Here is a 25827-nt window from a genome sequence, read left to right as displayed (position 1 = left end):
TCCAACAGATTCTCCTCTGAGACCTCTTTCTCTCAGCGAAAATCACATAATTCAATTACAAGTAGAATTATCCACCCTTCTGAAAGCCAGGGCTGTGGAGCCAGTCCCCTGGACTCAGCAGGGCAGAGGATTCTATTCCCGCTATTTCCTCATTCCAAAGAAAACCGGAGGTCTACGTCCCATCCTGGACCATAGAAATCTCAACAAATTTCTAAAGAAAGAAAAATTCAGGATGGTGTCTCTAGGCACCATGCTTCCACTTCTTCAAGCAGGAGATTGGCTTTGTTCTCTGGATCTTCAAGATGCTTACGCTCACATTCCAATATTCCCTCCTCATCGCAAATATCTTCGCTTCATGGCGGGTCATCGACATTTCCAATACAGAGTACTGCCTTTCGGGCTTGCCTCTGCTCCCAGAGTATTCACCAAATGTCTGGCAGTAATAGCAGCACACTTACACAAAGAAAGTGTCCATGTCTTTCCCTACTTAGACGACTGGCTCATCAGAAGTCAATCTCAACAAGGAGCTCGGGCTTCTCTGTTGAACAATTACTATACTTCACTCCATGGGCTTTCTCATCAATTATCAAAAGTCCCATCTTACTCCATCTCACCTGCTTCAATTCATCGAAGCAGAGTTGAACACCATCCTCTCAAAGGCTTTTCTACCCGACGATCGAGCAGAAACACTTTCCCTACTGGCAAACTCGATCCACTCAAAGAAACAAGCAACAGCTCATCAGTTTCTAACCTTACAAGGCCACATGGCTTCCACAGTTCATGTCACTCCTATGGCAAGGCTAGCCATGAGGATAACTCAGTGGACTTTAAAATCACAATGGATCCAAGCCATTCAACCACTATACTCTCCAATTCAAGTAACTCACCAGCTACGTTCATCTCTCCATTGGTGGGCGAACAAGGACAATTTGCGCAAGGGCCTTCCTTTCCAGCAACCAGTCCCACAGATAACTTTAACTACAGATACATCCACCTTGGGTTGGGGAGCTCACATAAACAATCTCCAAACCCAGGGTACTTGGACAAAACTCGAAGCAACATTTCAAATCAATTTCCTGGAACTTCGAGCTATACGTTATGCGCTGCATGCGTTCAAGGACTGCCTTTCACACAAGACTGTTCTGATCCAAACGGACAACACAGTAGTCATGTGGTACATCAACAAACAGGGAGGTACGGGCTCGTATCTCCTTTGTCAAGAAGCTGCACAGATTTGGGACTGGGCCCTGACACATTCCATGTTTCTCCAGGCCACTTATCTGGCGGGCATTCACAATACACTGGCGGATCGACTCATTCGTCAGTTCCAACCACACGAATGGTCCCTGGATCCCTTAATAGCAACCAGGATATTTCACAGTTGGGGACTACCAACAGATCTCTTTGCGTCACACCTAAATCACAAAGTGAACAGATTCTGTTCTCTACACAAGCAGAAAAACCAGCCAGCCAAGGTCGCCTTTGCTCGCCCTTGAAACTCAGGCCTTCTATACGCGTATCCTCCGATACCGCTCATAACCAAAACTCTAGTGAAGTTACAACAGGACAAAGGGTCCATGATACTCATAGCCCCGTATTGGCCTCGACAAGTATGGTTTCCCACACTTCTAGACCTCTCAATTAGGGATCCCATTTGCCTGGGTGTAGCTCCCACTCTCATAACTCAGGATCAGGGTCGGTTGTGCCATCCCAACCTTCAATCCCTATCCCTGACAGCATGGATGTTGAAAGCTTGATTCTACAACCACTCAATCTTTCAACCAATGTATCTCAAGTGCTTATAGCTTCATGTAAACCTTCAACATGAAAGAATTATTCTTCAAAATGGAAAAGGTTTACTTTGTGGTGCATACAAAAGAGTATTGACCCTTTTCTCCTGCCCCACAACTTCTCTACTAGACTACTTATGCCATCTTTCAGACTCTGGTCTCCAGACTTCATCTGCAAGAGTACATTTAAGTGCAATCTCAGCTTACCATAACAAGCTGGGAGCTGCACCAATATCCATACAACCTCTTGTCAGGTTTATGAGAGGTTTAACTCAACTTAAACCACCAATTCGGTCACCAGTCACAGAATGGGACCTTAATCTGGTCTTAACAAGACTCATGCGTTCTCCTTTGGAACCCATGAATTCCTGTGATCTTAAATTTCTCACATGGAAGACTATCTTCCTCATAGCCATTGCATCGGCTAGAAGGGTTAGTGAGTTACAAGCACTTGTCACGTACTCACCCTATACAAAATTCCTACATGACAGAGTGGTCCTCTGTACACATCCAAAATTCCTCCCCAAGGTCGTTATGGAATTCCACTTGAATCAATCCATAGTTTTATCCACATTCTTTCCAAGGCCTCATTCTCACCAAGGAGAACGGGCCTTACATACCTTGGACTGTAAGCGTGCGCTAGCATTTTACTTAGACCGCACTGCAGTCCACAGGAAATCCACTCAACTCTTTGTATCTTATGATCCAAACAAACCGGGTAAAGCAGTGGGTAAACATACTCTATCCAACTGGATAGCAGATTGCATAGTTTTGCTATGAAAAAGCAGGCCTTCCTCTCCAAGGGCAAGTAAAAGCGCATTCAGTAAGAGCAATGTCAACCTCAGTAGCACACTATCGTTCAGTACCAATTCTTGACATATGTAAAGCAGCAACATGGAGTTCTCTTCACACCTTTGCAGCTCATTACTGTTTGGATAAACAGGGATGACAAGATTCAGCCTACGGACAATCTGTCTTAAAGAACTTGTTTCCATTTTAATCCCAACTCCTTCTACATCCAATCTGCTGTGATCTTCGGCTGCCTCATTTTCAACAATACTTCACTGTTGCTTCACTACAAAATGACTCAGCCTCTAGCTTGCTAATCACCCATATGTGAGGACTAGCATCCTGCTTGTCCTGGGATAAAGCAAAATTGCTTACCTTGTAATAGGTGTTATCCCCAGGACAGCAGGATGTAGTCCTCACAGAACCCACCCGCCACCCCGCGGAGTTGGGTCCAATACGTTTTATTATTTTATTTTTGCTCACGCTTATTGCTACATACGAGACTAGAGAGAGACCCCTGTGGCAGAGAATATCATGGCATGCTGGGCATGCTCAGTGGCCTCACAGGGCCAGTCAAAAGTATCTAGAAACTTTGACAGAAAGTTTTCCCTCAATAGGGCTTCGTCAGTGGCGTCACCCATATGTGAGGACCTCATCCTGCTGTCCTGGGATAACACCTATTACAAGGTAAGCAATTTTGCTATATTTTAATTCCTTTACTGTAGCTTTAGTTAGGTTATGGAAAAAAAAAGTTTTGCATCACTGTTTTAGAAACTAAACATCCTTCTAGTAGTATCCTAGGCTTTGGAGTTTTTTTCAAATTTGTTTTTGTATAGTAGAAATAGCAGTTTATTTTACCTCCATATTTTTCCCATTCTCATCAGAATTTCTGTTCTCCCTTTTGGTGCATTTAATTTTTTTTTTGGACAGGATATTGATTTAGTTCAGGCATACATATTTAACCACACTATAGCTTGCTTATGCATTAACCCTTGAGAGAAGCCTTTCTGGAGTTTACACACACAGGCTTCCTGCAGAACTGACATTTCTATCCTGGTTGGCTTCTATGAGATTTATTGCTTTGTACCCAGATAGCCAAATGAAATTTCCCATCAGCTGCAGAATGCACTCTATTTGGTATCCATATAGTTTGAACAGAGAGAACCATGACTCCTGAGGTCTATACAGTGTCACTCAAAATAGTAACATTGTCTACAAACATTGTAAGCAATTAAACAATCTTAAAACAAAAATAAATAAATAAATAAATCGTATACCCATTTGCCAATATACCACAGAAAGCTTAAGGGCCAGATTCATTAAGGTTTTTCTCCCATTTTGTGACTATGGGAAAAACCCTTAGTGAATCAGGTACTAAGAGATTTAAGGTATTTAAAGATCTAAAAAATAGGTTCATATCACATTGTAGCTAGGATCAACAGAAATTACTCTTAAACCAAATATAATTGTTAACAAGTTGCAAAGACATAAAATTTGAAGAAATCCTTTGATTAAATTAGACACACTATCTTTAAGCTGCCTTTGTGGTTTGATCTTTGGAATACATGCATGGAAGTATGCCAGCCTCTGCCTTTATTCCGCTGTGATAAAGTTCTGTGGAAGTGCTTACCTGCAGATTTTGTTTACATAATAAATATTTTGAGCTAGAAACTGATTACTCTGAAGCCTGCTTATCAAATATACTTGGTGATTGGGTCCATTGTTTCATTACCAAGGAATCCTACTCAATAGTCCCTGGACTGAGCTGGCCCAGTGGCTCAGTGATAGCGCCGTGCACTGACAATTGGACCTGAATTCCATTCCAACTCAGGTCAGCCAGAGCTGCTATGGAGGCAGCGTTCACAGCACCAAGGAAGGAGGGTGTCCTAGAAGGCAGGGCTGTTCAGTCAGGCTTTCTCCGTTTCCCATTAACAGAGAAGCAACCTTCCCTACTCCTGGACATTTGCCATTATAATGGCTCTCAGTGCTTGCTATTGTATTTAATACTGTTACTGGTTAACCATTAAGTTGTTTGTAATCTGCTTTGAGACCATCTCTAGCAAAAAGTAGAATATCAAATGGAAACATAGCAACATGACAGCAGAAAAAGGCCATGTAGCCCATTTGGTATAACCATCCACCCAATTAATTTAGCATTATAGTTCCGATCATTCCCTCTGAGATCCCCTATATTTATCCCATGCTTTCTTGAATTTAGATATCATTTTTGCCTCCGCAAGGAGGCCATTATAGGCGTCCACTACCTTCTCTGTAAAGAAATATTTCCTAAGATTACTTCTGAGTCTACCCCCTTTCACCCTCATCCCATGACCCCTTGTTCTAGATCTTCATTTTCATTTAAAGTAAATAAATAACTAATAGTCTTTGCTCAGTGGTGATAACTAGTAGCCAAATTTAGGGTCTCGGGCCAAGGAGTGCTGCAGTGACCAAACTAAAGTTTGTTGGGAGGGAATATTAGAAAGTGAAGGGAAAAAATTCCCATGAATGAAAGGCTCTTGGTGCCAGATCCCAGCCCTGGTTCCGATTCTACTGGAAGCCTCAAGGAGCAGTAGGAAACTGCTGGTTTAGGGACATTTTAATCAAGTGTCCTTCCCAACGGCAATACTGGGATGTTTTCATTGTTAAATCCGAAGCAATTGTTACACTGACACAAATGTTTGATATTCTGCCCTTTACTTTTATCTCAGACTTTACTATTACAGGATTTCCTGTCTTAGCATTATTTTCTCAGCTGATAAAGATAGTTTGTATTCTCACAGGACAAGCAGGATGGTAGTCCTCACATATGGGTAACATCATCAGGATGGAGCCCAATCACGGAACACTTTTGTCAAAGTTTCTAGAACTTTGACTGGCACCTACTGGGCATGCCCAGCATAGCACCAACCCTGCATCCAGCAAGGGTCCCCCTTCAGTCTTCTTTTTTCCTCGCAGCAGTAACCACGCGGGTTAAGGAGCTCTCTTGAGATTCCTGACAGGAATTTTCCTCACGGAACTTCTTCAAAGATTTTCAAAACGTTTTACCCCATAGGGGTCCCCCTAACAATATCCATACCTCGCGGTCGAAAGGTAAGATTTTACCCTTGTTGCAGTCTATTCCTGTCGAGTTTTTCCTTCGGGGCCTACCGGCCATCGACCACACCTTGGCTAAATTTTTGTCGGAGTCATGGCATCGTGTTTTCATCTGTGCCCCGACTGTACTCAAACAATGTCCATTACTGACCCATATGGGGTCTGTGTTATGTGTCTGGGGTCCGACCACGATGTCCTAACTTTCACCAAATGTGCCCAAATGACACCGAATGGTCGTAAGGCTCGTTTAGGGAAAATGGAGTTTCTCTTTCAATTAAAAACCCCAACTCCATTAATAGCTTCGACGTTGTCTGAGCCGGTACCATCGACCTCTCGCCAGCACCGGGACACCGCTGCTGCCTGACCGGCATCGACGATTCCAAAGGTGTCGATTCCCTCCTTGCCTCCTCAAGAAAAGGACCGAGGGGATCACTGTGAAAAGCGACACCACCATCGGAAGGCTCAGTCCGCCGATCTAGGCAAGGTATCGGCGTCGATAGAGCCACCGATAAAGAAGCCCCGTACAGCAAAGGCCCCATCCTCTTCTGTGACCGGGTCACCCAGGCGTTCCCCCACCTTCAGTGCTACAGGGATCCGCGATTCCACCTTCACCGGTGGACCCTCCGACTACGCCAGTGCTGCCTCCTACTCCGGAGCCGGGGTTCTACGCCCCAGGCTTCTGCGAGGAATTGGATCGAATGATTCAAGAGGCCATCGGTAAAGCACTTCAGGGCTTCCAGCCTCCGTCAACACCGGTACCGGTCCCCGAGCCGGTCACCAGTCCGATTCCCGTAGTCCTCGCACCGCTACTGGGAAAACTGGATGCATTGATCGGTGCCCTGCCATCGATGGAACCGAGAGCACCGGTACCTCCGGTGCCTTCTACTCCGATTCCATTATCATCGGATGATGAGGAATCACAGATACCCATTCTACCGTCTGGGATCTTACCACCGACTCGTTCATCGATATCACTGGTCCCTTCAGTGCCTCCATCGATGCCACCAGTGCCTCCTTCGATGCCTCCGTCGAGGCCTTCATCGATGCCCTCAGTGCCACCGATGCCCAGGCCTGGTCCTTCAGAATTAGCACCTTTTCTCCCTACTGGAGACCCACTAAGTGCTGGAGATCAACCTGGACAGATGATAATTCCCAGGATACAGATGATCTACCATCAGAGCCCTCTCCCCTGCATGAAAAACGACGCTCTCCACCAGAGGATCTGTCTTTCTTTAATTTCATCAAGGAAATGTCTGAAACCATTCCTTTCCAACTTCAGACAGATGAGGACTCTCTGCACAAGATGCTGGAAGTACTCCAGTTTCTTGATGCTCCCAAGGAAATCATGACTATTCCTATTCAATTTTATTTATTTATTTATTTTTAATTTTTATATACCGACATTCTTACATCTGATGTAAATCATACCGGTTTACATTAAACATTCAAGAAATCCTGCTTGATCTCCTGAAGAGAAACTGGGAACACCCAGGTTCCTTTCCACCTGTCAACCCCAGGACAGATGCCACCTATCTTATGCAGTCAGCTCCTGGATCATCACACTGTGGTTGTTGAATCAGCCCAGAAGAAGGCACAACGTTCAAAACCCCATACCTCCAGGGAAGGAACAGAAATCCCTGGATGCTTTTGGCAGGTGAGTTTTCCATGGCTCAATGCTCATATCCCGCATTGCCTCTTACCAGTTATACATGACACAGTATAACAGAGACCTTTTTAAGAAGATCCAGGATTTCTCGGACTCTTTACCAGAGCATCTCCAGACTCAACTTCATGCTCTGGCTCAAAAAGGTCTGGATGCTGGAAAGCACGAAGTCCGCGCTGCGTATGATATCTTCGACACAGCCTCCAGAGTATCTGCAGCGGGGATCAGTGCAAGAAGATGGGCCTGGCTAAAATCCTCAGACTTAAGACCAGAAGTCCAAGACAGGCTAGCAGATCTACCCTGTGTGGGAGATAATCTCTTCGGAGAAAAGATCCGAGAGACCGTGGTGCAGTTGAAAGACCACCATGAGACACTGCGCTAGCTTTTCTCTGTGCCATCTGAGTTCCCTTCCGTCCCTAAGAGAACTTTCAGACGTGACTCGAAGCAGCCTAACTACAAGCCAAGAAAGTTTTATCCTCTGGCTTCTAGAGGGCGCCCTTCCAGACCTTACCTGAAAGGTCAATCCAGGCAGTCTCGGCCTCAAAAGTCTCAGCCAGATTCTCAGCCTGGACCAGCGTCAGGATTTTGACTCCTTCCTAGAGAGTGTAAGCCATCCTCTTCTTCCATCCATACCGGTCGGCGGTCGACTATGCCACTTCAACAGCGCTTGGCAGTCAGTCACCACGGACCAGTGGGTACGCGCAGTAGTTACTCAAGGTTACCACCTAAATTTCCTGACTGTTCCAGCGGACTCTCCACCTCGGCTGACGTGGAAGACGTCCGACCACTCTCCCTTACTCGAACAGGAGGTCTCATCCCTCCTCAGATCACGATCAATAGAGCCAGTGCCCCTTTCTCAGCAGGGGCAGGGGTTTTATTCCCGGTACTTTTCTAATACCAAAAAAGTCAGGTGGTGTACGCCCGATACTGGACCTCCGTGCCCTAAACAAATTCTTGCAGAGAGAAAAATTCAAAATGGTAACCTTGGGCTCTCTACTTCCTCTGCTACAAAGAGGAGATTAGCTATGCTGTCCAGATCTCCAAGACGCTTACACACACATATCAATTACTCCATCTCATCGCAAGTACCTGTGATTCCTGGTCGGCCCTCGCCATTTCCAGTACCGTGTACTACCATTCAGCCTAGCGTCTGCTCCACGAGTGTTCACCAAGTGCCTGGTGGTGGTCGCAGCCTTCCTCAGGAATCAGGATGTGCACGTCTACCCTTATCTCGACAATTGGTTGATAAGGGCTCCGATTCAGCAGGGCACATTAACCTCCCTGCGTCTTACTGTCCACACCCTGATCTCCTTAGGGTTTCTGATCATCTATCCCAAATCCAAGATAGTTCCATCCCAAACCCTATCCTTTATGGGGGCTGACCTAAACACTGTACAGACGAGAGCCTTCCTCCCCTAAGATCGAGCTTTCCCCATAGCATCTCTGGCGTATCACCTACAGATTTGAGTATCTTCAACTGCTCGTCACTTCCTCATACTGCTGGATCACATGGCGGCTTCAGTGCATGTTACTACGATGGCTCGCCTAGCTATGAGGGTGATGCAGTGAACCTTAAAAGGCCAGTGGATTCAAGCTTGTCAGCCAGTGTCCAGCATTATCCAGGTTACCAAACAGCTCCGTCTGTCAATAGCCTGGTGGATGCACCACTTCAGCCTCATTCAAGGTCTTCCATTTCAGGCTCCAGATCCTCAAATTACCTTAACAACAACTGCATCCAACCTCTGGTGGGGTGCACATGTAGGCAACCTGCAGACTCAGGGAACCTAGTCTCCAAGGGAAGCTAAATACCAGATAAATTTCCTGGAGCTATGGGTGATCAGATATGCCTCAAGGCTTTTCAGGATTGCCTATCAAACAAAGTCATCCTGATTCAAACCGACAATCAAGTTGCGATATGGTACGTCAACAAACAAGGGGGAACGGGCTCCTACCTTCTGTGTCAGGAAGCTGCACAGATATGGTCATGGGCCCTTTCCCACTCGATGTACCTCAAAGCAACCTACTTGCTGGGAGTGGACAGTATTTTTGCGGACAAGCTGAGTCGCACTTTCCATCCGCACGAGTGGTCTCTCAACCCCACTATAGCGGACACCATATTCCAGCGCTGGGGTTACCCTTACATAGATCTCTTTGCATCGGTCCACAACCACAAAGTGGACAACTTCTGCTCCCTCGTTTGCAGTCACCACTCGTGACCAAGAAATCCCTTCGCCCTCTCCTGGGCCAGCGGTCTTCTTTATGCGTACTCTCCACTTCCTCTCATTTCAAAGACTCTCGTGAAGCTCCGGCAGGACAAGGGATTAATGATCCTGATAGCTCCCCACTGGTCACGCCAGGTGTGGTTTCCAAACCTCCAGGACCTATCAGTACGCCGGCACATTCCTCTGGGGAAGGATCCCCTTCTAATAACTCAGAACGAAGGGTACCTGCGTCACCCCAACCTTCAGGCTCTGTCCCTGACGGCCTGGATGTTGAAAGGTTAATACTCCAACCTCTTAAACTTTCAGAGTCTGTTTCCCGAGTCCTGGTGGCTTCACGAAAGCCTTCAACGAGAAGGTCTTATTGCTCTAAATAGAAGAGGTTTACAGTCTGGTGCACTTCCATGTCCATAGACCCCTTCACTTGTTCCACCACGAGGTTCCTGGACTATCTCTGGCACCTGTCAGAGTTAGGCCTAAAAACTTCTTCTGTCAGGGTGCATGTTAGTGCAGTGTCTGCGTACCATAAGGGTATAGGAGTTGTCTCCATCTCAACACAACCCTTGGTATCACGTTTCATGAGAGGCGTGCTCCATTTAAAACTTCCACTTGCCCTCCTGCCCCTGCTTGGGACCTTAATGTGGTTTTGGGATGGCTCATGAAACCTCTGTTTGAGCCTCTCCACTCCTGTGATCTATGCTATCTTACCTGGAAGGTAGTTTTTCTCCTTGTGATCACGTCCGCTTGCAGAGTTAGTGAGTTGCTGGTGCTAGTACACTAAAATTCTGCATGACAGGATAGTGCTTCGCACTCACCCTAAATTTTTACCAAAGGTGGTGTCAGACTTTCATATCAACCAATCTATTATCCTTACCTACCTTTTTTCCCAGGCCCCATACCAACCCAGGAGAACAGGCTTTGCATTCCTTGGATTGTAAGTGTGCCCTAGCTTTCTATCTAGAGGGCACATCAGCCCACAGGAAGTCCACTCAGTTGTTCGTTTCTTTTGATCCCATCAAACTTGGAAATCCTGTGGGAAAGCAAACCCTCTCCTCCTGGTTGGCGGACTGCATTTCTTTTTTCTGAGCAAGCAGGCATTCCGTTACAAGACCATGTGAAAGCACACTCTATCAGAGCCATGGTGACGTCAATAGCACACCTCCGTTCAGTGCCACTTGCTGACATTTGTAAGGCTACGACCTGGAGTTCCCGCTATACATTCGCAGCTCATTATTGCTTAGATAAGGCTGGCAGACAGGATTCCATCTTTGGCCAGTCTGTTCTACGCAACTTGATTTCAGTTTAATTACCCAACAGCTTTCCACTGACCCATTCAGGGTTCAGGATGCCCTCCTAACCAGAATGCCAGCCCTGTTGTTGTGTCTGTTGCACGTCTTTGGGTGCATTTGGTGCATTGCTCGGGCATCCTCAGCTCTGTACTCACTCATATGTGAGGACTATCATCCTGCTTGTCCTGTGAGACAGCAGAGTTGCTTACCTGTAACAGGTGTTCTCACAGGACAGCAGGATGTTAGTCCTCATGAAACACATCCGCCACCCCACGGTGTTGGGTTCATTTACGTTTTCTTATTTTATTTTTCGCACGTACTGTTTGCTAGAATACAAGACTGAAGGGGGACACCTGTTGTATGCAGGGTTGGTGCTATGCTGGGCATGCCCAGTAGGTGCCAGTCAAAGTTCTAGAAACTTTGACAAAAGTGTTCCATGATTGGGCTCCATCCTGATGATGTCACCCATATGTGAGGACTAACATCCTGCTGTCCTGTGAGAACACCTGTTACAGGTAGAATTCACTAAATATTTCCACAGTGGCAATTTCCTATCAAATTTCTCTCTTTCCCTATCCTTCCTACTGCTGTCCTGTCTCCTCCTTCATTGCTGTTCCCCCCTTCCCCTTCCCCATCCCTGTTTTTTGTATTTCACTCTCTTGTTAATTTGTTACAGTGTAAACCGGCATGATGTTCCGACGAATGTCGGTATATAAAAATCAACAAATAAAATAAACAAATAAATAAATGTCCACACAGGGACATTATGGTTATTATAACTGTACACATCCGTAAGAGAAAAGATTATAGTTGGAGATAAGAATATAATTGGTCACCATAATTTTTCTTTTTCCTTGAAGGAGGCATTGAAATTATTTACCTGTAAATTTTTGGGATTGTACGCTTGTTAATTCTAGGCAGTCCCTATAGGAAAGACAGTTGAATCTGAAATACCAACTATATATATATATATATATATATATATTTTTTTTTTTTAGAAAAAATACTTTTGTAATGCCATATGCTGCCTAGTAACAAGGGCAAATTCACACTTCCTCTTCCTTCTGCTCCACCACTCCCCCAACCTATGGGTTATATCCTCTCATCAGCACACATGGTGGCAGAGTTCTTTTTGCTTTGCAAGTTGTGGAAAAAGTGTTTCTGTGTAAATGTTAATTTTACTAATAATGTGTTCTTGTCTCACTTATAGGCCAATGTAATAAGGTGCATATGATTTATAGGTATAAATCATGTCTTATGTTGTCAAAGCATATTTTTTGGTGCACGTTTTTGGGTTAGCATGCTGTTTCGTTTTGCTTTTATACTCCCGATGTATTGGCATACTCTTAGCTTACTGCATTGGGAGTTAACTTTTTTTTAATGTGAGTAAAAAGAAAAATGTGTGCTGAAGTTCAGTGTACATTTTTACTCGCATGCTTTTATTGCATTGAGATCATGGAGCATAAGGGTTGTGAAATGTAGAATAAGGAAAGTAGAAACAAAGTAAATGTACTTTCTTTACATTCATTATTTAGTTTATCAATTTATCTGCTCTGATTTATTATCACTGCCTCTGGGACAACCTTTAATTGTATTTACACAGTTCATTTATCAATTTTAGTTACACAGCTGAGAGATGGAATTATCCCAGGACAAGCAGGATGCTAGTCCTCACATATGGGTGACATCAGTAATGGAGCCCTATGTACGGAAAACTTCTGTAAAAGTTTCTATGAAACTTTTGACTGGCACCAGAGTGCCTACTGAGCATGCCCAGCATGCCATGATATTCCCTGCCACAGGGGTCTCCCTTTAGTCTTCTTTTTTCCGCGAAGCAGTTAGCCTCGCGGTTCTTAGGAGTCCTGTGGGATTCTCCACAATATTTTCCTTACGGGAAACTTAGAAAAACTTAGCCGCATAGGGTCTCCCTTCAGTAGTCATCAGGGTAAGTTTTTCTTTTGATTCACGGTTCGGTTCGGTTCCGTTCCGTTGTTCTATAACAATTTTTGTACCTGAGTCAAGGCTGTCGACGGCTGTCCGGCCACAAAATGGCTACAGGATTCAAAAAATGCCCAAAATGCGCAAGAAATATGTCGATCACAGACCCTCATCAGGACTGTGTCCTCTGCCTTGGAGAAGGCCATGACGTAACAAATTGTCCCCTTTGCGCTACGATGACCTCGAAAGGTCGACGTCTTAGGCTCGACAAGATGGAACAATTGTTTAAAATACAGCTAGTTACTGTTCCATCTACTTCCACACAATCGTCTCCGGCTGGGTCGATTAAGAAGGTCATCCTGAAAAAACGTCAGTCTGGGGAATCAGGAGACGCTCCATTCTCCTCCCCCTCTCCATCGTCTAGAGCGTCCACATCGAGCAGCGAAAAAGGGCGCGAAAAAGATAAACATCGCCATCGGCATCGCAGGCTGCACACAGCAACCACCGCCCCGATACCCGGCGAGCCATCGACGGAGGACGGGACACCGGTTAAGAAAGCCCGGCTCCAAAGTAAGGCTTCCGAGCCACCGACAGGCCAACCCTCGCCGATTCCGGCGGAAGGAATCGTACCTCCTCAGGGCCCTGAGGTCGTACTACTGTCGCCGCCACCGCCTCCCCCCATGGGTGCTCTGTTCACATCATCCATGCGGGCGGAACTTGACAGTTACATACGTCAAGCGGTTAAGGATGCCTTTATCGAGGCGATGCCATGGCCTCCCACTCCGGTTCTGCCATCGACACCGATCATAGGAGGATCTCCGGTCCCATCACCGATACCTTCAATACCGATGCCGAGGAAATCACCGCTCTCGAGGACGCCGATTCCATCGCCGGTTCTACCTAGGCCGCAACCAGCGGTTCCAGCAATGCCGATACCCCGGTTACCATCGATTCCACCACGGCCATCGACCCCGATGGCACCGTCGATACCTACTCAAGACTCCATTTTTCAACCCTTGATGGATAAGCTGGACTCACTGATCCATTGCTTCTCATCTTTACCACAACCTATAGATATGGATGAGAGTCAAGAGCCATTACCAGGTCCCTCGGGTGTCATGCCACCCCTTAGACCTCAGACTCCACTATCTGAAATTCCAGCTAGGCCTACTAGGCCGTTGGAGCATCCTCTGGATAATAGTGACCAAGAATTCTCCTCGGATGAAGATCTCCTGTCTGAGCCTTCTCCGCCAGAGGATAGAAGAAAGTCACCACCAGAGGATCTGTCTTTTTCCAACTTTATTAAAGAAATGTCTCAGACAATTCCCTTCTCCCTCCTTTCCGAGGTAGACAGCAGGCAAAAAACCTTGGAGGTGCTTCAATTTGTGGATCCTCCCAAGGAAATTCTTGCTATTCCTGTTCACGAAGTATTACAAGAACTAATGTACAGGATATGGGAACACCCTGGGTCGGTGGCAGCTGTTAATAAGCGGGCGGATGCCACTTATCTAGTGCAACCCATCCCGGGGTTCCAAAAAACTCAACTGCCGCACCAGTCAGTGGTGGTCGAGTCGGCCCAAAAGAAGGCCAAAAGATTAAAGCAACACGCCTCCATACCTCCTGGAAAGGATAACAGGTTCTTGGACAATCTTGGTCGAAAAATCTTCCAAGCGGCTATGCTGGTATCTAGGATAAATTCATACCAGCTTTTTATGAACCAATACCAGCGTGACCTATGGAAGCAAGTTGAATCCCTGTCTCATCAGTTACCTGACCATCTTCAGGAAGGATTTCAAACCCTCATACATAAGGGCCTAGAGGCAGGGAAACACGAGGTTCGGGCCACGTATGATTCATTCGAGACAGCTTCCAGATTGTCTGCTTCTGGAATAACAGCGAGAAGATGGGCCTGGCTTAAATCTTCAGAGCTCAGACCAGAGGTACAGGAGCGCTTGGCGGACCTGCCTTGTTTAGGGGAAAACCTCTTTGGCGATAAAGTCAAGGAGGCGGTGGCAACCATCAAAGACCACACAGAAACCCTTAAACAACTGTCTCAGCTGCCACAAGAGGTGCATCAACCTTCAAGGAGGCCTCCAAGAAGGGAACCCAGAAAGCCATATTACCGCCCTAGGCGGTATTATCCACCAGCAGCCAGGCCCAGACAACAAAGACCTGCTCAACGGTCTCAGCCTCGCCAAAGACCCGCTAGGCCTCAACAGCCTCCGCCTGCGGCGTCTACTTCTGGATTTTGAAGTACAACCAGAGGGCATGAGTCATTCCCAAAATTCTTATCCACAAGTACCTGTCGGGGGCCGAGTTGCTCACTATCTTCAAACTTGGACCTCCATCACGACAGACCATTGGGTACTCTCAATTATATCTCATGGGTACCGCTTGGACTTCCTCACTGTACCAAGAGACAATCCCCCTACTCCGTCTTGGACAGTGTCTCATCATTACACAATCCTGCAAGCAGAATTATCCACCCTCCTGAATGCCAGGGCCATCGAAAGAGTTCCCAGGCCTCAGTGGGGCAGAGGATTCTACTCCCGATATTTCCTCATTCCAAAGAAAACCGGGGGCCTACGTCCTATCCTGGACCTCAGAAATCTCAACAAGTTTTTAAAAAAGGAAAAATTCAGGATGGTGTCCTTAGGCACCATGCTGCCCTTCTTCAAAAAGGAGATTGGCTCTGCTCTCTGGATCTTCAAGATGCTTACGCTCACATTCCCATTTTCCCTCCTCATCGACAGTACCTGCGATTTCAGATACAAGATCAACATTTCCAATACAGAGTGCTACCATTCGGCCTGGCATCAGCACCTCGAGCATTCACAAAATGTCTAGCAGTAGCGGTGGCACATCTTCACAAGCAAAAAGTGCATGTGTTCCCCTACTTGGACGATTGGCTCATCAAGAGTCATACACAAAGTGGAGCTGTCACATCTCTCCATCTCACAATAAGATTGCTTCACTCCTTGGGATTTCTCATCAATTACGGAAAATCCCATCTCACACCATCTCACCAGTTGCAGTTCATAGGTGCAGATCTCAACACCATCACTGCACAAGCCTTTCTTCCAAAAGACCGAGCTCAAACGCTCGTTCTCCTGGCGCACTCTACTCGCAAGCAATACACAGTCACAGCTCATCAGTGCCTCACCCTGCTCGGGCACATGGCCTCAACAGTTCACGTCACTCCCATGGCCAGATTGACCATGCGACTAATGCAATGGACACTCAAATCTCAATGGATTCAAGCCATTCAGCCACTATCCACTCACATCCAGATAACACCAGAGCTGAAGTCTTCCCTTCTCTGGTGGACATCACCAATCAACTTGCTAAAAGGCCTACCTTTCCAGCAACCAGTTCCACAAGTGACTTTAACTACAGATGCGTCCACCTTGGGATGGGGAGCGCACATTGCTCGTCTGAAAACACAAGGCAAGTGGACAAAGCAAGAAGCCTCCTTTCAGATAAACTTCCTGGAGCTTCGAGCTATACGCTATGCTCTATATGCATTCAAGGACTGCCTTTCACACAAAACTGTTCTGATCCAAACGGACAACACAGTAGCCATGTGGTACATCAACAAGCAGGGGGGTACAGGCTCGTACCTCCTTTGTCAGGAAGCAGCTCAAATATGGGACTGGGCCCTAGCACACTCAATTCTACTACGGGCCACCTACCTAGCAGGCATCCACAACACAGTAGCGGATCGCCTCAGTCGTCACTTCCAACCACACGAGTGGTCTCTAGACCCGACCCTGGCAGCCAAGATCTTCCAACGCTGGGGTCAACCATCAATAGATCTCTTTGCGTCCCATCTGAACTACAAAGTGAACAATTACTGCTCTCTCCTCTCGCAGCAGAACAGCTTACCAAGAGACGCGTTTGCTCGCCGTTGGAATTCAGGCCTGTTATACGCGTATCCACCAATACCACTCATAACCAAAACACTAGTGAAGCTACAACAGGACAAGGGGACCATGATACTCATAGCCCCATATTGGCCTCGACAAGTATGGTTCCCCACACTGCTAGATCTCTCAGTCAGGGATCCAGTTCACCTGGGAGTAGCTCCCAATCTCATAACTCAGGAACAGGGTCAGTTGCGCCATCCCAACCTTCAATCCCTCTCCCTGACAGCATGGATGTTGAAAGCTTGATCTTACAACCATTCAACCTTTCCTCCACTATATCCCAAGTACTAATAGCTGCACGTAAACCTTCCACGAGAAAGAATTATTCTTACAAATGGAAAAGGTTTACTTTATGGTGCATTAAGAAAGATTTAGATCCTTTCACTTGCCCCACTACCTCGCTACTAGATTACCTTTACCACCTCTCAGACTCTGGTCTTAAGACGTCGTCTGTAAGGGTACACTTAAGTGCAATCTCAGCTTATCATAACAAGCTAGGAGATGCACCTGTCTCCACACAGCCTCTCGTCAGTAAATTCATGAGAGGCCTAACTCACATTAAACCTCCAGTTCATTCCCCAAGCATTCAATGGGACCTGAACGTAGTTTTAACCAAGCTTATGCGTTCTCCCTTTGAACCCATAAATACCTGTGACCTTAAATTCCTTACTTGGAAAACGGTATTTCTCATAGCCATTACATCAGCTAGACGGGTCAGTGAACTACAAGCACTAGTAACTTACGAACCCTTCACGAAGTTCCTTCATGACAGAGTAGTCCTCCGTACACACCCAAAATTCCTTCCTAAGGTTGTCACGGAATTTCATTTAAACCAAACAATAGTTTTACCTACATTCTTTCCTAGGCCTCACGCTCACCAGGGAGAGAGAGCCTTACACACTTTGGACTGTAAACGTGCGTTATCCTTCTATTTAAACCGCACTACAGCCCAAAGAAAATCAAATCAGCTGTTTGTATCCTATGATCCAAACAAACCAGGTAAAGCAGTGGGTAAGCATACTCTGTCAAACTGGCTAGCAGATTGCATACAATTTTGTTATGAAAAAGCAGGCCTTACTCTTCAAGGGCGAGTAAAAGCACACTCAGTCAGAGCAATGTCAACTTCAGTAGCACACCTTCGCTTGGTGCCTATTCTGGACATTTGCAAAGCAGCAACATGGAGTTCTCTTCATACCTTTGCAGCTCACTACTGTTTAGACAAAGAAGGAAGACAAGATTCAGCCTATGGACAATCCGTCTTAAAGAACTTGTTTCCAGTATAATCCCAACTCCTTCTACATCCAACCTGCTGTGATCTTCGGCTGATTCATTTCATCAACAATACTTCACTGTTGCTTCAGCACAAAATGACTCAGCCTCTAGCTTGCTAATCACCCATATGTGAGGACTAGCATCCTGCTTGTCCTGGGATAAAGCAAAATTGCTTACCTTGTAATAGGTGTTATCCCAGGACAGCAGGATGTAGTCCTCACGAAACCCACCCGCCACCCCGCGGAGTTGGGTCCGATACGTTTTATTATTTTATTTTTGGCTAACGCTATTTGCTACAAACAAAGACTAAAGGGAGACCCCTGTGGCAGGGAATATCATGGCATGCTGGGCATGCTCAGTAGGCACTCTGGTGCCAGTCAAAAGTTTCATAGAAACTTTTACAGAAGTTTTCCGTACATAGGGCTCCATTACTGATGTCACCCATATGTGAGGACTACATCCTGCTGTCCTGGGATAACACCTATTACAAGGTAAGCAATTTTGCTTTACTTATGTAAATCCGCTGGACTTGAGTGCTCACTGGCAAATATTAGTCATTTAAAAAATAGCATTCCCTGCCTAAACCCTATGATAAAGGAAGCCACTAATATCTGTCTCTTAGCCCCTTGTATATAGGAGGAGGTGGACTTTACATTTGAGTGAAAATACACACAAAAATAAAAACTACACTAAAAATCAGTTTTCCCAGGAACAGTGTCTTCAAATGGGTTTGTCTTGTGTGCACTTTGACAGGAATGAATTTCATTCCTAAGCCAGGGTATGTTGGGAATAAGCTCAGTCTTTCAAATTTACTGCTAATGCAGCTTCTAGAGTTCATAGCATGTAAAATGTATAGGCAACATATATAGCTGCACCTGGAAGTTATTTTTAATCAGGCCAGTGGGATATTTCTATATCTTCGATAGTTTTTAATTACATCCCTAAGTACTTAAGGATCTTCTCTCCCTGCATATGTTCCACATTAGTCACTAAGGGGCGGATTTTCATACTCCGCGAATAGGCCTACTTTTGTTTGCGCTCCAGGCGCAAACAAAAGTACGCTGGATTTTAGTAGATACGCGCGGAGTCGCACGTATCTGCTAAAAACCTGGATCGGCGCGCGCAAGGCTATCGATTTTGTATAGCCGGCGCGCGCCAAGCCGCACAGCCTACCCCCGTTCCCTCCGAGGCCGCTCCGAAATCGGAGCGGCCTCGGAGGGAACTTCCTTTTGCCCTCCCCTCACCTTCCCCTACCTAACCCACCCACCCGGCCCTGTCTAAGCCCCCCCCTTACCTTTGTCGGGGGATTTACGCCTCCCAGAGGGAGGCGTAAATCCCCCCGCGTCAGCGGGCCTCCTGCGCGCCGGAACGCGTCCTGGGGGCGGGTCCGGAGGGCGCGGCCACACCCCCGGGCCGCCCCGGGCCGTAACCACGCCTCCGGGTCCGCCCCCGAAACGCTCCCGGCACGCCCCCTAAACGCCGCGCGGTTCGGGCCCGCCCCCCTCGGAGAACCCTGGGACTTACGCGAGTCCCGGGGCTCTGCGCGCGCCTATGTAAAATAGGCTCACCGCGCGCAGGGCCCTATGTAAAATAGGCTCACCGGCGCGCAGGGCCCTGCTCGCCTAAATCCACCCCTTAGTACTGACACTTCTATCAGCAATGACATTTTTGTGTTTTTCCCTTTTACCACAATGTCCGTTACAAGGTCCCAAGTGATGACAACTTCTTCATTCTCTACAATTTTGCCAGTGTTGTGATCTCATTGTTTTTCTGGTACAGCAATTTTAGTGTTTACACAGTTTCCAGTGGAAGAGTGGTGCCATCTTGTTATGCCTTTCAATATACAGCTGTCTGATATCAATATCTCACATCCAGCAATGAGATGTGTAACTGTTTCCAGTTTTACAGAATCTGCAGTTATCTGTTTCACTGGGTTTTTTTTTCCCAATGCTGGCTGTGAGCCATTTTTTCTATAGTTCAATGACCTGTCTGCAGTTATCAATCCCTCATCTTTAGCTTTAAGTTCACCTCTTCTTAGCCATTTCTGTGACACATTTTGATCTACACGGATTTGTGAAGTAATTCTTTGCATGTCTCACTATATTTATGTTTTTGCCAATTGTTTTTCCATGCTTGCTGGCCTGATACTTTAAAGTTTTTTTTTCTTTTCTTCTGCAAATTCTGTTTGTTTCTTTCTCCAAGTGTTGATGGATTCCAACTCATTCCTTCTTTTCATTGGAACACTTGTTCGTTACAGGATAGAGACCGATTTTGGCCATTCACATTCGTACTTCAGCACCCTTTGAATTCTTGAGTCATTTGATGATGTTACATATGCCTAGAGGCCTATAGTGGTAGAATTCAAGAGAACATGGGACATACTGAGAATCTCTGAGAGAGAGGAAGGAGCTATAAAGCTGAACAGGAGATGTGGATGGTCAGACTGAATAGGCCGTATGGTCTTTATCTTCCATCATGTTCTATATTTCTATAAGACCCAATCCACCTTCAACTCTTGGGATGTAGATTCTCAGCAATCACTGGCTCTTATAAATTACCTGATGGGCATGGAGTGGTTTTCTTGTTCTTACGTCCAGTTTTTAAAATCTTTATGGGGCAGGTATAAGATTCAAAATCTGAATGCAAGTGCAGGGGTTGTAAATCCTTTGATGGTTTGTATCTTATTCTGTGCTGTTAAAGCACTTTTCAGTATCTGTTTTGGTCTCCTGTAGTACTCTTTGCTTATCTTTTCAGTCAATATATGCTTGCCTGTTACACCTTCCTCTACACCTAAATATTTATGTATACCTTTCTGCTCAAGATCCTTTATACTACAGTCTTTAGTAATAGAGATGTTTTTAGATTTGCCTCATTTTCCTCTAAAGAAGGCAAATGTCATTGGGAATATCATCTGAATAGCTCTTCACTACTTGGAGTTATTCAGTTAAATGACCTTCACAGAAGCTGTAAAGTTTCAAGTAATCTACAAATAGGTGGCCGAAGGAGTTAGAGTATTTAGTAGCTTTAATGGCAGACAAATCAAGAGTGGTGACGGGGAATCTCCCTGAAATATTCCTCACTGGATCTTGATGATAGGAATGACAAAATTGTCTATTTTCATAATTCAGGTGGCATATAGTCTGCCACATTTTCATGATGAACTTGATGTACTCTATTAATGCAGGGTTCTCTATGTACATTTCAAGGCAAGTTATTATCCAAGAATGTGGGATGCTATCAAAAGCTTTCTTATAAATCAATGCATGCTATACTGAAGTTTTAATTTAATTTTTTTTTATTTTTTTTTACAGCCGCCCATGATTGCTGTATTCAGCATCAGCTGGTCTTTGGTTCTTTCACCATGAAATTAGAGTCAATGTGATCAAATATTCTGTCTGCATCTATTGCAGTGAATAACTTATAGATTGTAGATAGGGATCTTCATTTACAGTTATTTTATTTTACCTGGGAATTTAACAGTGATTATTACAAGAACATAAATATTTATCTGGAAAAATGAGGAGTCACTTTTTTCCTCTTATTTCTCCTGTTTTTGTTTTTGTTGTAATAAATACTGATAAATTCCCAGGAAAAATAAAATGAAAACTGAATAAAAAGGTTGTTATTCATCTGTGTTTTTGGGATATTCTTCTCCAGTTCCTTGCTTTGGGTTCTCTCAGGGAGGGTAGTTTTCAGTGGGCTGCAAGTTTCATGTACTAAGTACTCTCAGACTTTAAGTCTAATTTTCAAAGTGGACTTATATGAATATATCCACTTTGAGAATTAGCATACACACATGGAAAACAGCAAAGCATGTGTGCACATATTTACACCTGCTCATTAGCAGATATAAATGTATGTGAATAGATTTATGTGCAGTTCCACACTGCCAAGAGGAAAGTGCACATACAAATCCGCACAGAACTGCTTTTGTGTGTACTTTTTATAAACATGCCCCTTCGGGTAATTTTCAAAAGTCCATTTACGTGCATAAAACTGCATCTTATGCGCATGAATGTTTTTGAAAATCTGCCCTAAAGGGGAGTCTCATTTCTATTTTCTTTGTATCTGTGCAACTTTGGTGCTTCTGCTATTATTTTCAGTGTATTTTGATATGAATTTAAGGTCCTTTTCTGTTAGTGCAGCATGTTTCAGCTTGATATTTTGGATTTTTCTAATTATTTTTGGCATCCTTGATCTTTTGAAAGATTCATCTACCAGTGACATCACCCTATGAAGCGATTTTGTTTTTTCCAAGGAGAAGGGGTTTTTTTCTCCTTGTCTCCTTATTGTTGGGACTCTCTCAGTAATGGTTTGCTGCACAACATTACAACTGATTTATTTCTCATCTCAATAGATGACCCCTTTATGCAGGTTATGGCCTTATTCTTGATTATGCTTTTTACATTAGGTGTCAGGTTTTACTTAAGTAGTCTTTCCTCTTCGTCCTGCCAGACCAGTCTTCACAGTGAGTTTCGTCCCCCTACCAGCAGATGGCAGAATTCCTGACCTTTTCCCTGAAGTCTCTCTATATAGGCTGGTTCAGCATGGAAGGAGACAGTAGTTCTTTGCCTCCAGCAGATAATAGGTGGAGCTGGTTTAGCAGGAGGAATTGGCAAGGGTGACAGCCTGTCTGAAGTCACTTTCACTGGGAGATCCTCCCTGGGACGATGGCCCTCCTAGGGTCGCTTTTCCCTCCTCCCTTGGTGATCAGGCCAACAGCTTTGTATTTCTCGACTGAGAAAAAGAAAAGGAGCAGAAAGTGGTGCAAGCGGCGGCAGTAAGTAGGCCTTAGAAGCCTAATACTGTGGACCTGGCCCAAAGCCCTGAACACCCCCACCCGAGGTAAGCCTCAATGATATAGAGAGGGGGAGAAAATGCCTCACACATGGAGTGTGGCGCATCCCCACTGTAGCAGGATTGTATTGCTGCAATTGCAATGGTGCCGTGAGAGAATGCAGTTAAGGGGAGGCCTGGCAATTTTCCTCCCGCTAGCTTGTCTGGTGTTATTGATATTCTCGGAGCCTCTAATCATCATGAGTCAGGCCCCTGCCCACTCTCCAGCTGCTTCAGAGGTGGAGGCAGCTGAGAGAGAGGGGGAGGATTTTTCGACCTAATTTGTGCTGCTGAAGCCAAACCATAAAAAATTGGGCATCAGACTCAGCGTCAAAAGCTAAGCTGAGTAAGCTCCTCTTCAAGAGGAAATTACTCTTTGGAGAGAATCTGGAAAAGCTAATGAGGAACCTAGAGTCCAAACCCTGCTGGAGGACAGAAACAGAAGGCCACAGAGAAGAGGGCACTAGTAGGCAGTGGCCCAGAGATAAGTCGAGCTAGATGGTCAGACTAGGACCCCGAAGACAGCCCTTTCGAGGAGCCAGAAAAGCTCCTCTTTTTCTTTGCTCCTCATCGTCCCACACCAGTAAGAGAAATTGAGAGAGATTGAAGCTCATACTCTATTCTCCTATATAATTCTGCAAGTGCCAGTAGTCCATTGGGCTGGCAAAAATGAAAAGTTTGTTTTTGTTGCTTCAGAGAACTGTGAAGTCCTGTAAAAAAAATCTTATAAATAGTCCTTTATTTTATTTTCCTAGGCTTCTCATCTGAAGACAGAAACCATTACTTATGAAGAGAAGGAGCAGCAGCTTGTGATAGACTGCGTGAACGAGATTCGTGAGTGTCTATATTACAGTTCTCAGTGAGAGCCGCAAAGAAGGGTTTGAGCTCATACTTGTATTTTCTGAATATATTAGGTTAAACCATGAAGTTGGAGTCTGGAAATCTTGTTTTCATAAAACTACCAAATTCTCAGTGCTATTGTGGGGAGGGTAGAATTGATGTATAAGGTGGTGGTTGTACAATTTTAGCTTTGGTGAGTGACATTTCTTTGTGCTATCCAAACTGGTTATCAAAACAGTTTCCAGCAACATAGAATAACATAGTATATTGTAAAATAGCTATTTTACTTTTAATTTCAAACCTCCTCTTCAAGTAGCATTAGATGACAAATATGATATATAATAGGGCATGACATTTCAAGGCTAGTTGCACTACATAAAAACATTTTTACTTGCCAAACTTTCTCAACCTAAGATCAGCATATTAGTGAGGAGAAGGGGGTTAGAAAGAGAAGTAAATGCGATAAGTGTTTTATTATGATTCTGCCAGAAATTGTAGTATAGGTGCCAATTAAACTTTCTTCCAGGTTGGTGCCATCATTAAAATAAATCTCTTCCAGCCTCCTGCTGGTCATACCCACCTGCTGAAAAGATACACTTTGGGTGCTTTTGGTACATTGCTCGGGCATCCTCAGCTCGCTATTCACCCATATGTGAGGACTACCATCCTGCTTGACCTGTGAGAAAGCAGAGTTGCTTACTATAACAGGTGTTCTCACAGGACAGCAGGATGTTAGTCCTCACGAAACCCACCCGTTGGGTACGCTTGCGATTTGTTATTTTATTTTTCGCATGTATTTTTACTATACATGAGACTGAAGGGAGACCCCTGCTGGATGCAGGGTTGGTACCATGCTGGGAATGCTCAGTGGTGCCAGTCAAAGTTCTAGAAACTTTGACAAAAGTGTTCCGTGATTGGGCTCCATCCTGATGATGTCACCCATATGTGAGGACTAACATCCTGCTGTCCTGTGAGAACACCTGTTCCCTGTACGTACCAGGATCAGTCCAGGACACCTGGGTTGTGACTCCGCACCAGTAGATGGAGACAGACTAAAACTTGTGGGCGGAGCCATATATAAGCCCCTGTGCCAGCCACAGCCCCCCAGTCTTACTCTGTCTCCAGTAGATGGTGCAGGTCCAGTCACAGCCTCTGCCTGACCTGATTCTGGTGTTTAGTCAGGTTTGATTTTGAGTTAGTTTTTTGTCTTAGTTTAATTGTTTAAATTGGGGTTTTTGTTTTTAATTCTTTCCCGGGTGCCCTGCCTCCCAGGGGAGTTGAGAGGTCCTGAGGGACTACCCTCCCCCGGTTGAGGCCGCTGCCAGGGTTGAGGACCCGGCTAAACTAGTGGCAGCGTCAGGGGTGACACCAGGGAGCCTGGTTCACTCACCCCTGCAGGAAAAAGGGCTTTCAGAACCAGGGACAGCGCGTTTTTTTCTGTAAAAAAAAAAAAAAAAGTTTTACTTTTATTTTCTTGCGGCTCTCCGTTCCTTGGCGTTGCAGCTCCGTTTTCGTCGGTGAGGGGGCGTCGCCAGCTGGGGGGAGGTCGCCGAATTGCGCCGTTCCCTGTACGTACCAGGATCAGTCCAGGACACCTGGGTTGTGACTCCGCACCAGTAGATGGAGACAGACTAAAACTTGTGGGCGGAGCCATATATGCCCCTGTGCCAGTCACAGCCCCTCAGTCTTACTCTGTCTCCAGTAGATGGTGCAGGTCCAGTCACAGCCCTGCCTGACCTGATTCTGGTGGTTAGTCAGGTTTGATTTTTGGGCTTGTTTTTGTTAGGCCTAGTTGTTTTATGTTAAATTGGGGTTTGTTTTAATCCTTAGTCCCGGGTGCCCTGCCTCCCAGGGGGGTTGAGAGGTCCTGAGGGGACTACCCTCCCCCGGTTGAGGCCGCTGCCAGGGTTGAGGACCCGGCTGAGCTAGTGGCAGCGTCAGGGGTGACACCAGGGAGCCTGGTTCACTCACCCCTGCAGGAAATAGGGCTTTCAGAACCAGGGACAGCGTGTTTTTTTGTGTAAAAAAAAAAAAAAAAAAAAAAAAAGTTTTACTTTTATTTCTTGCGGCTCTCTGTTGTCTGGCGTTGCCGCTCCGTTTCGGTCGGTGGGGGGGGCGTCGCCAGCAGGGGGGAGGTCGCCGAATTGCGCCGTTTAGTTATTTTAAATTTTT

General features: G+C 45.5%; 1 protein-coding gene across 4 annotated transcripts in view; it reads left to right on the top strand.

Annotated features, from left to right (window-relative positions):
• TRAK2 (trafficking kinesin protein 2) overlaps positions 1-25827 on the top strand; it is a 248713-nt gene that overhangs the window by 104937 nt on the left and 117949 nt on the right. For all 4 annotated transcript variants that reach the window (XM_029606260.1, XM_029606261.1, XM_029606259.1 and 1 more), the window contains one exon: positions 23571-23649. In XM_029606260.1, coding sequence (XP_029462120.1) covers positions 23571-23649 — 79 coding nt within the window. The remainder of the gene's footprint in view (positions 1-23570; positions 23650-25827) is intronic.

This window comes from Rhinatrema bivittatum, chromosome 6 (genome assembly GCF_901001135.1).
Source record: "Rhinatrema bivittatum chromosome 6, aRhiBiv1.1, whole genome shotgun sequence".
Taxonomy (NCBI): domain Eukaryota; kingdom Metazoa; phylum Chordata; class Amphibia; order Gymnophiona; family Rhinatrematidae; genus Rhinatrema; species Rhinatrema bivittatum.
This window is presented reverse-complemented; position numbering and strand designations above follow the sequence as displayed.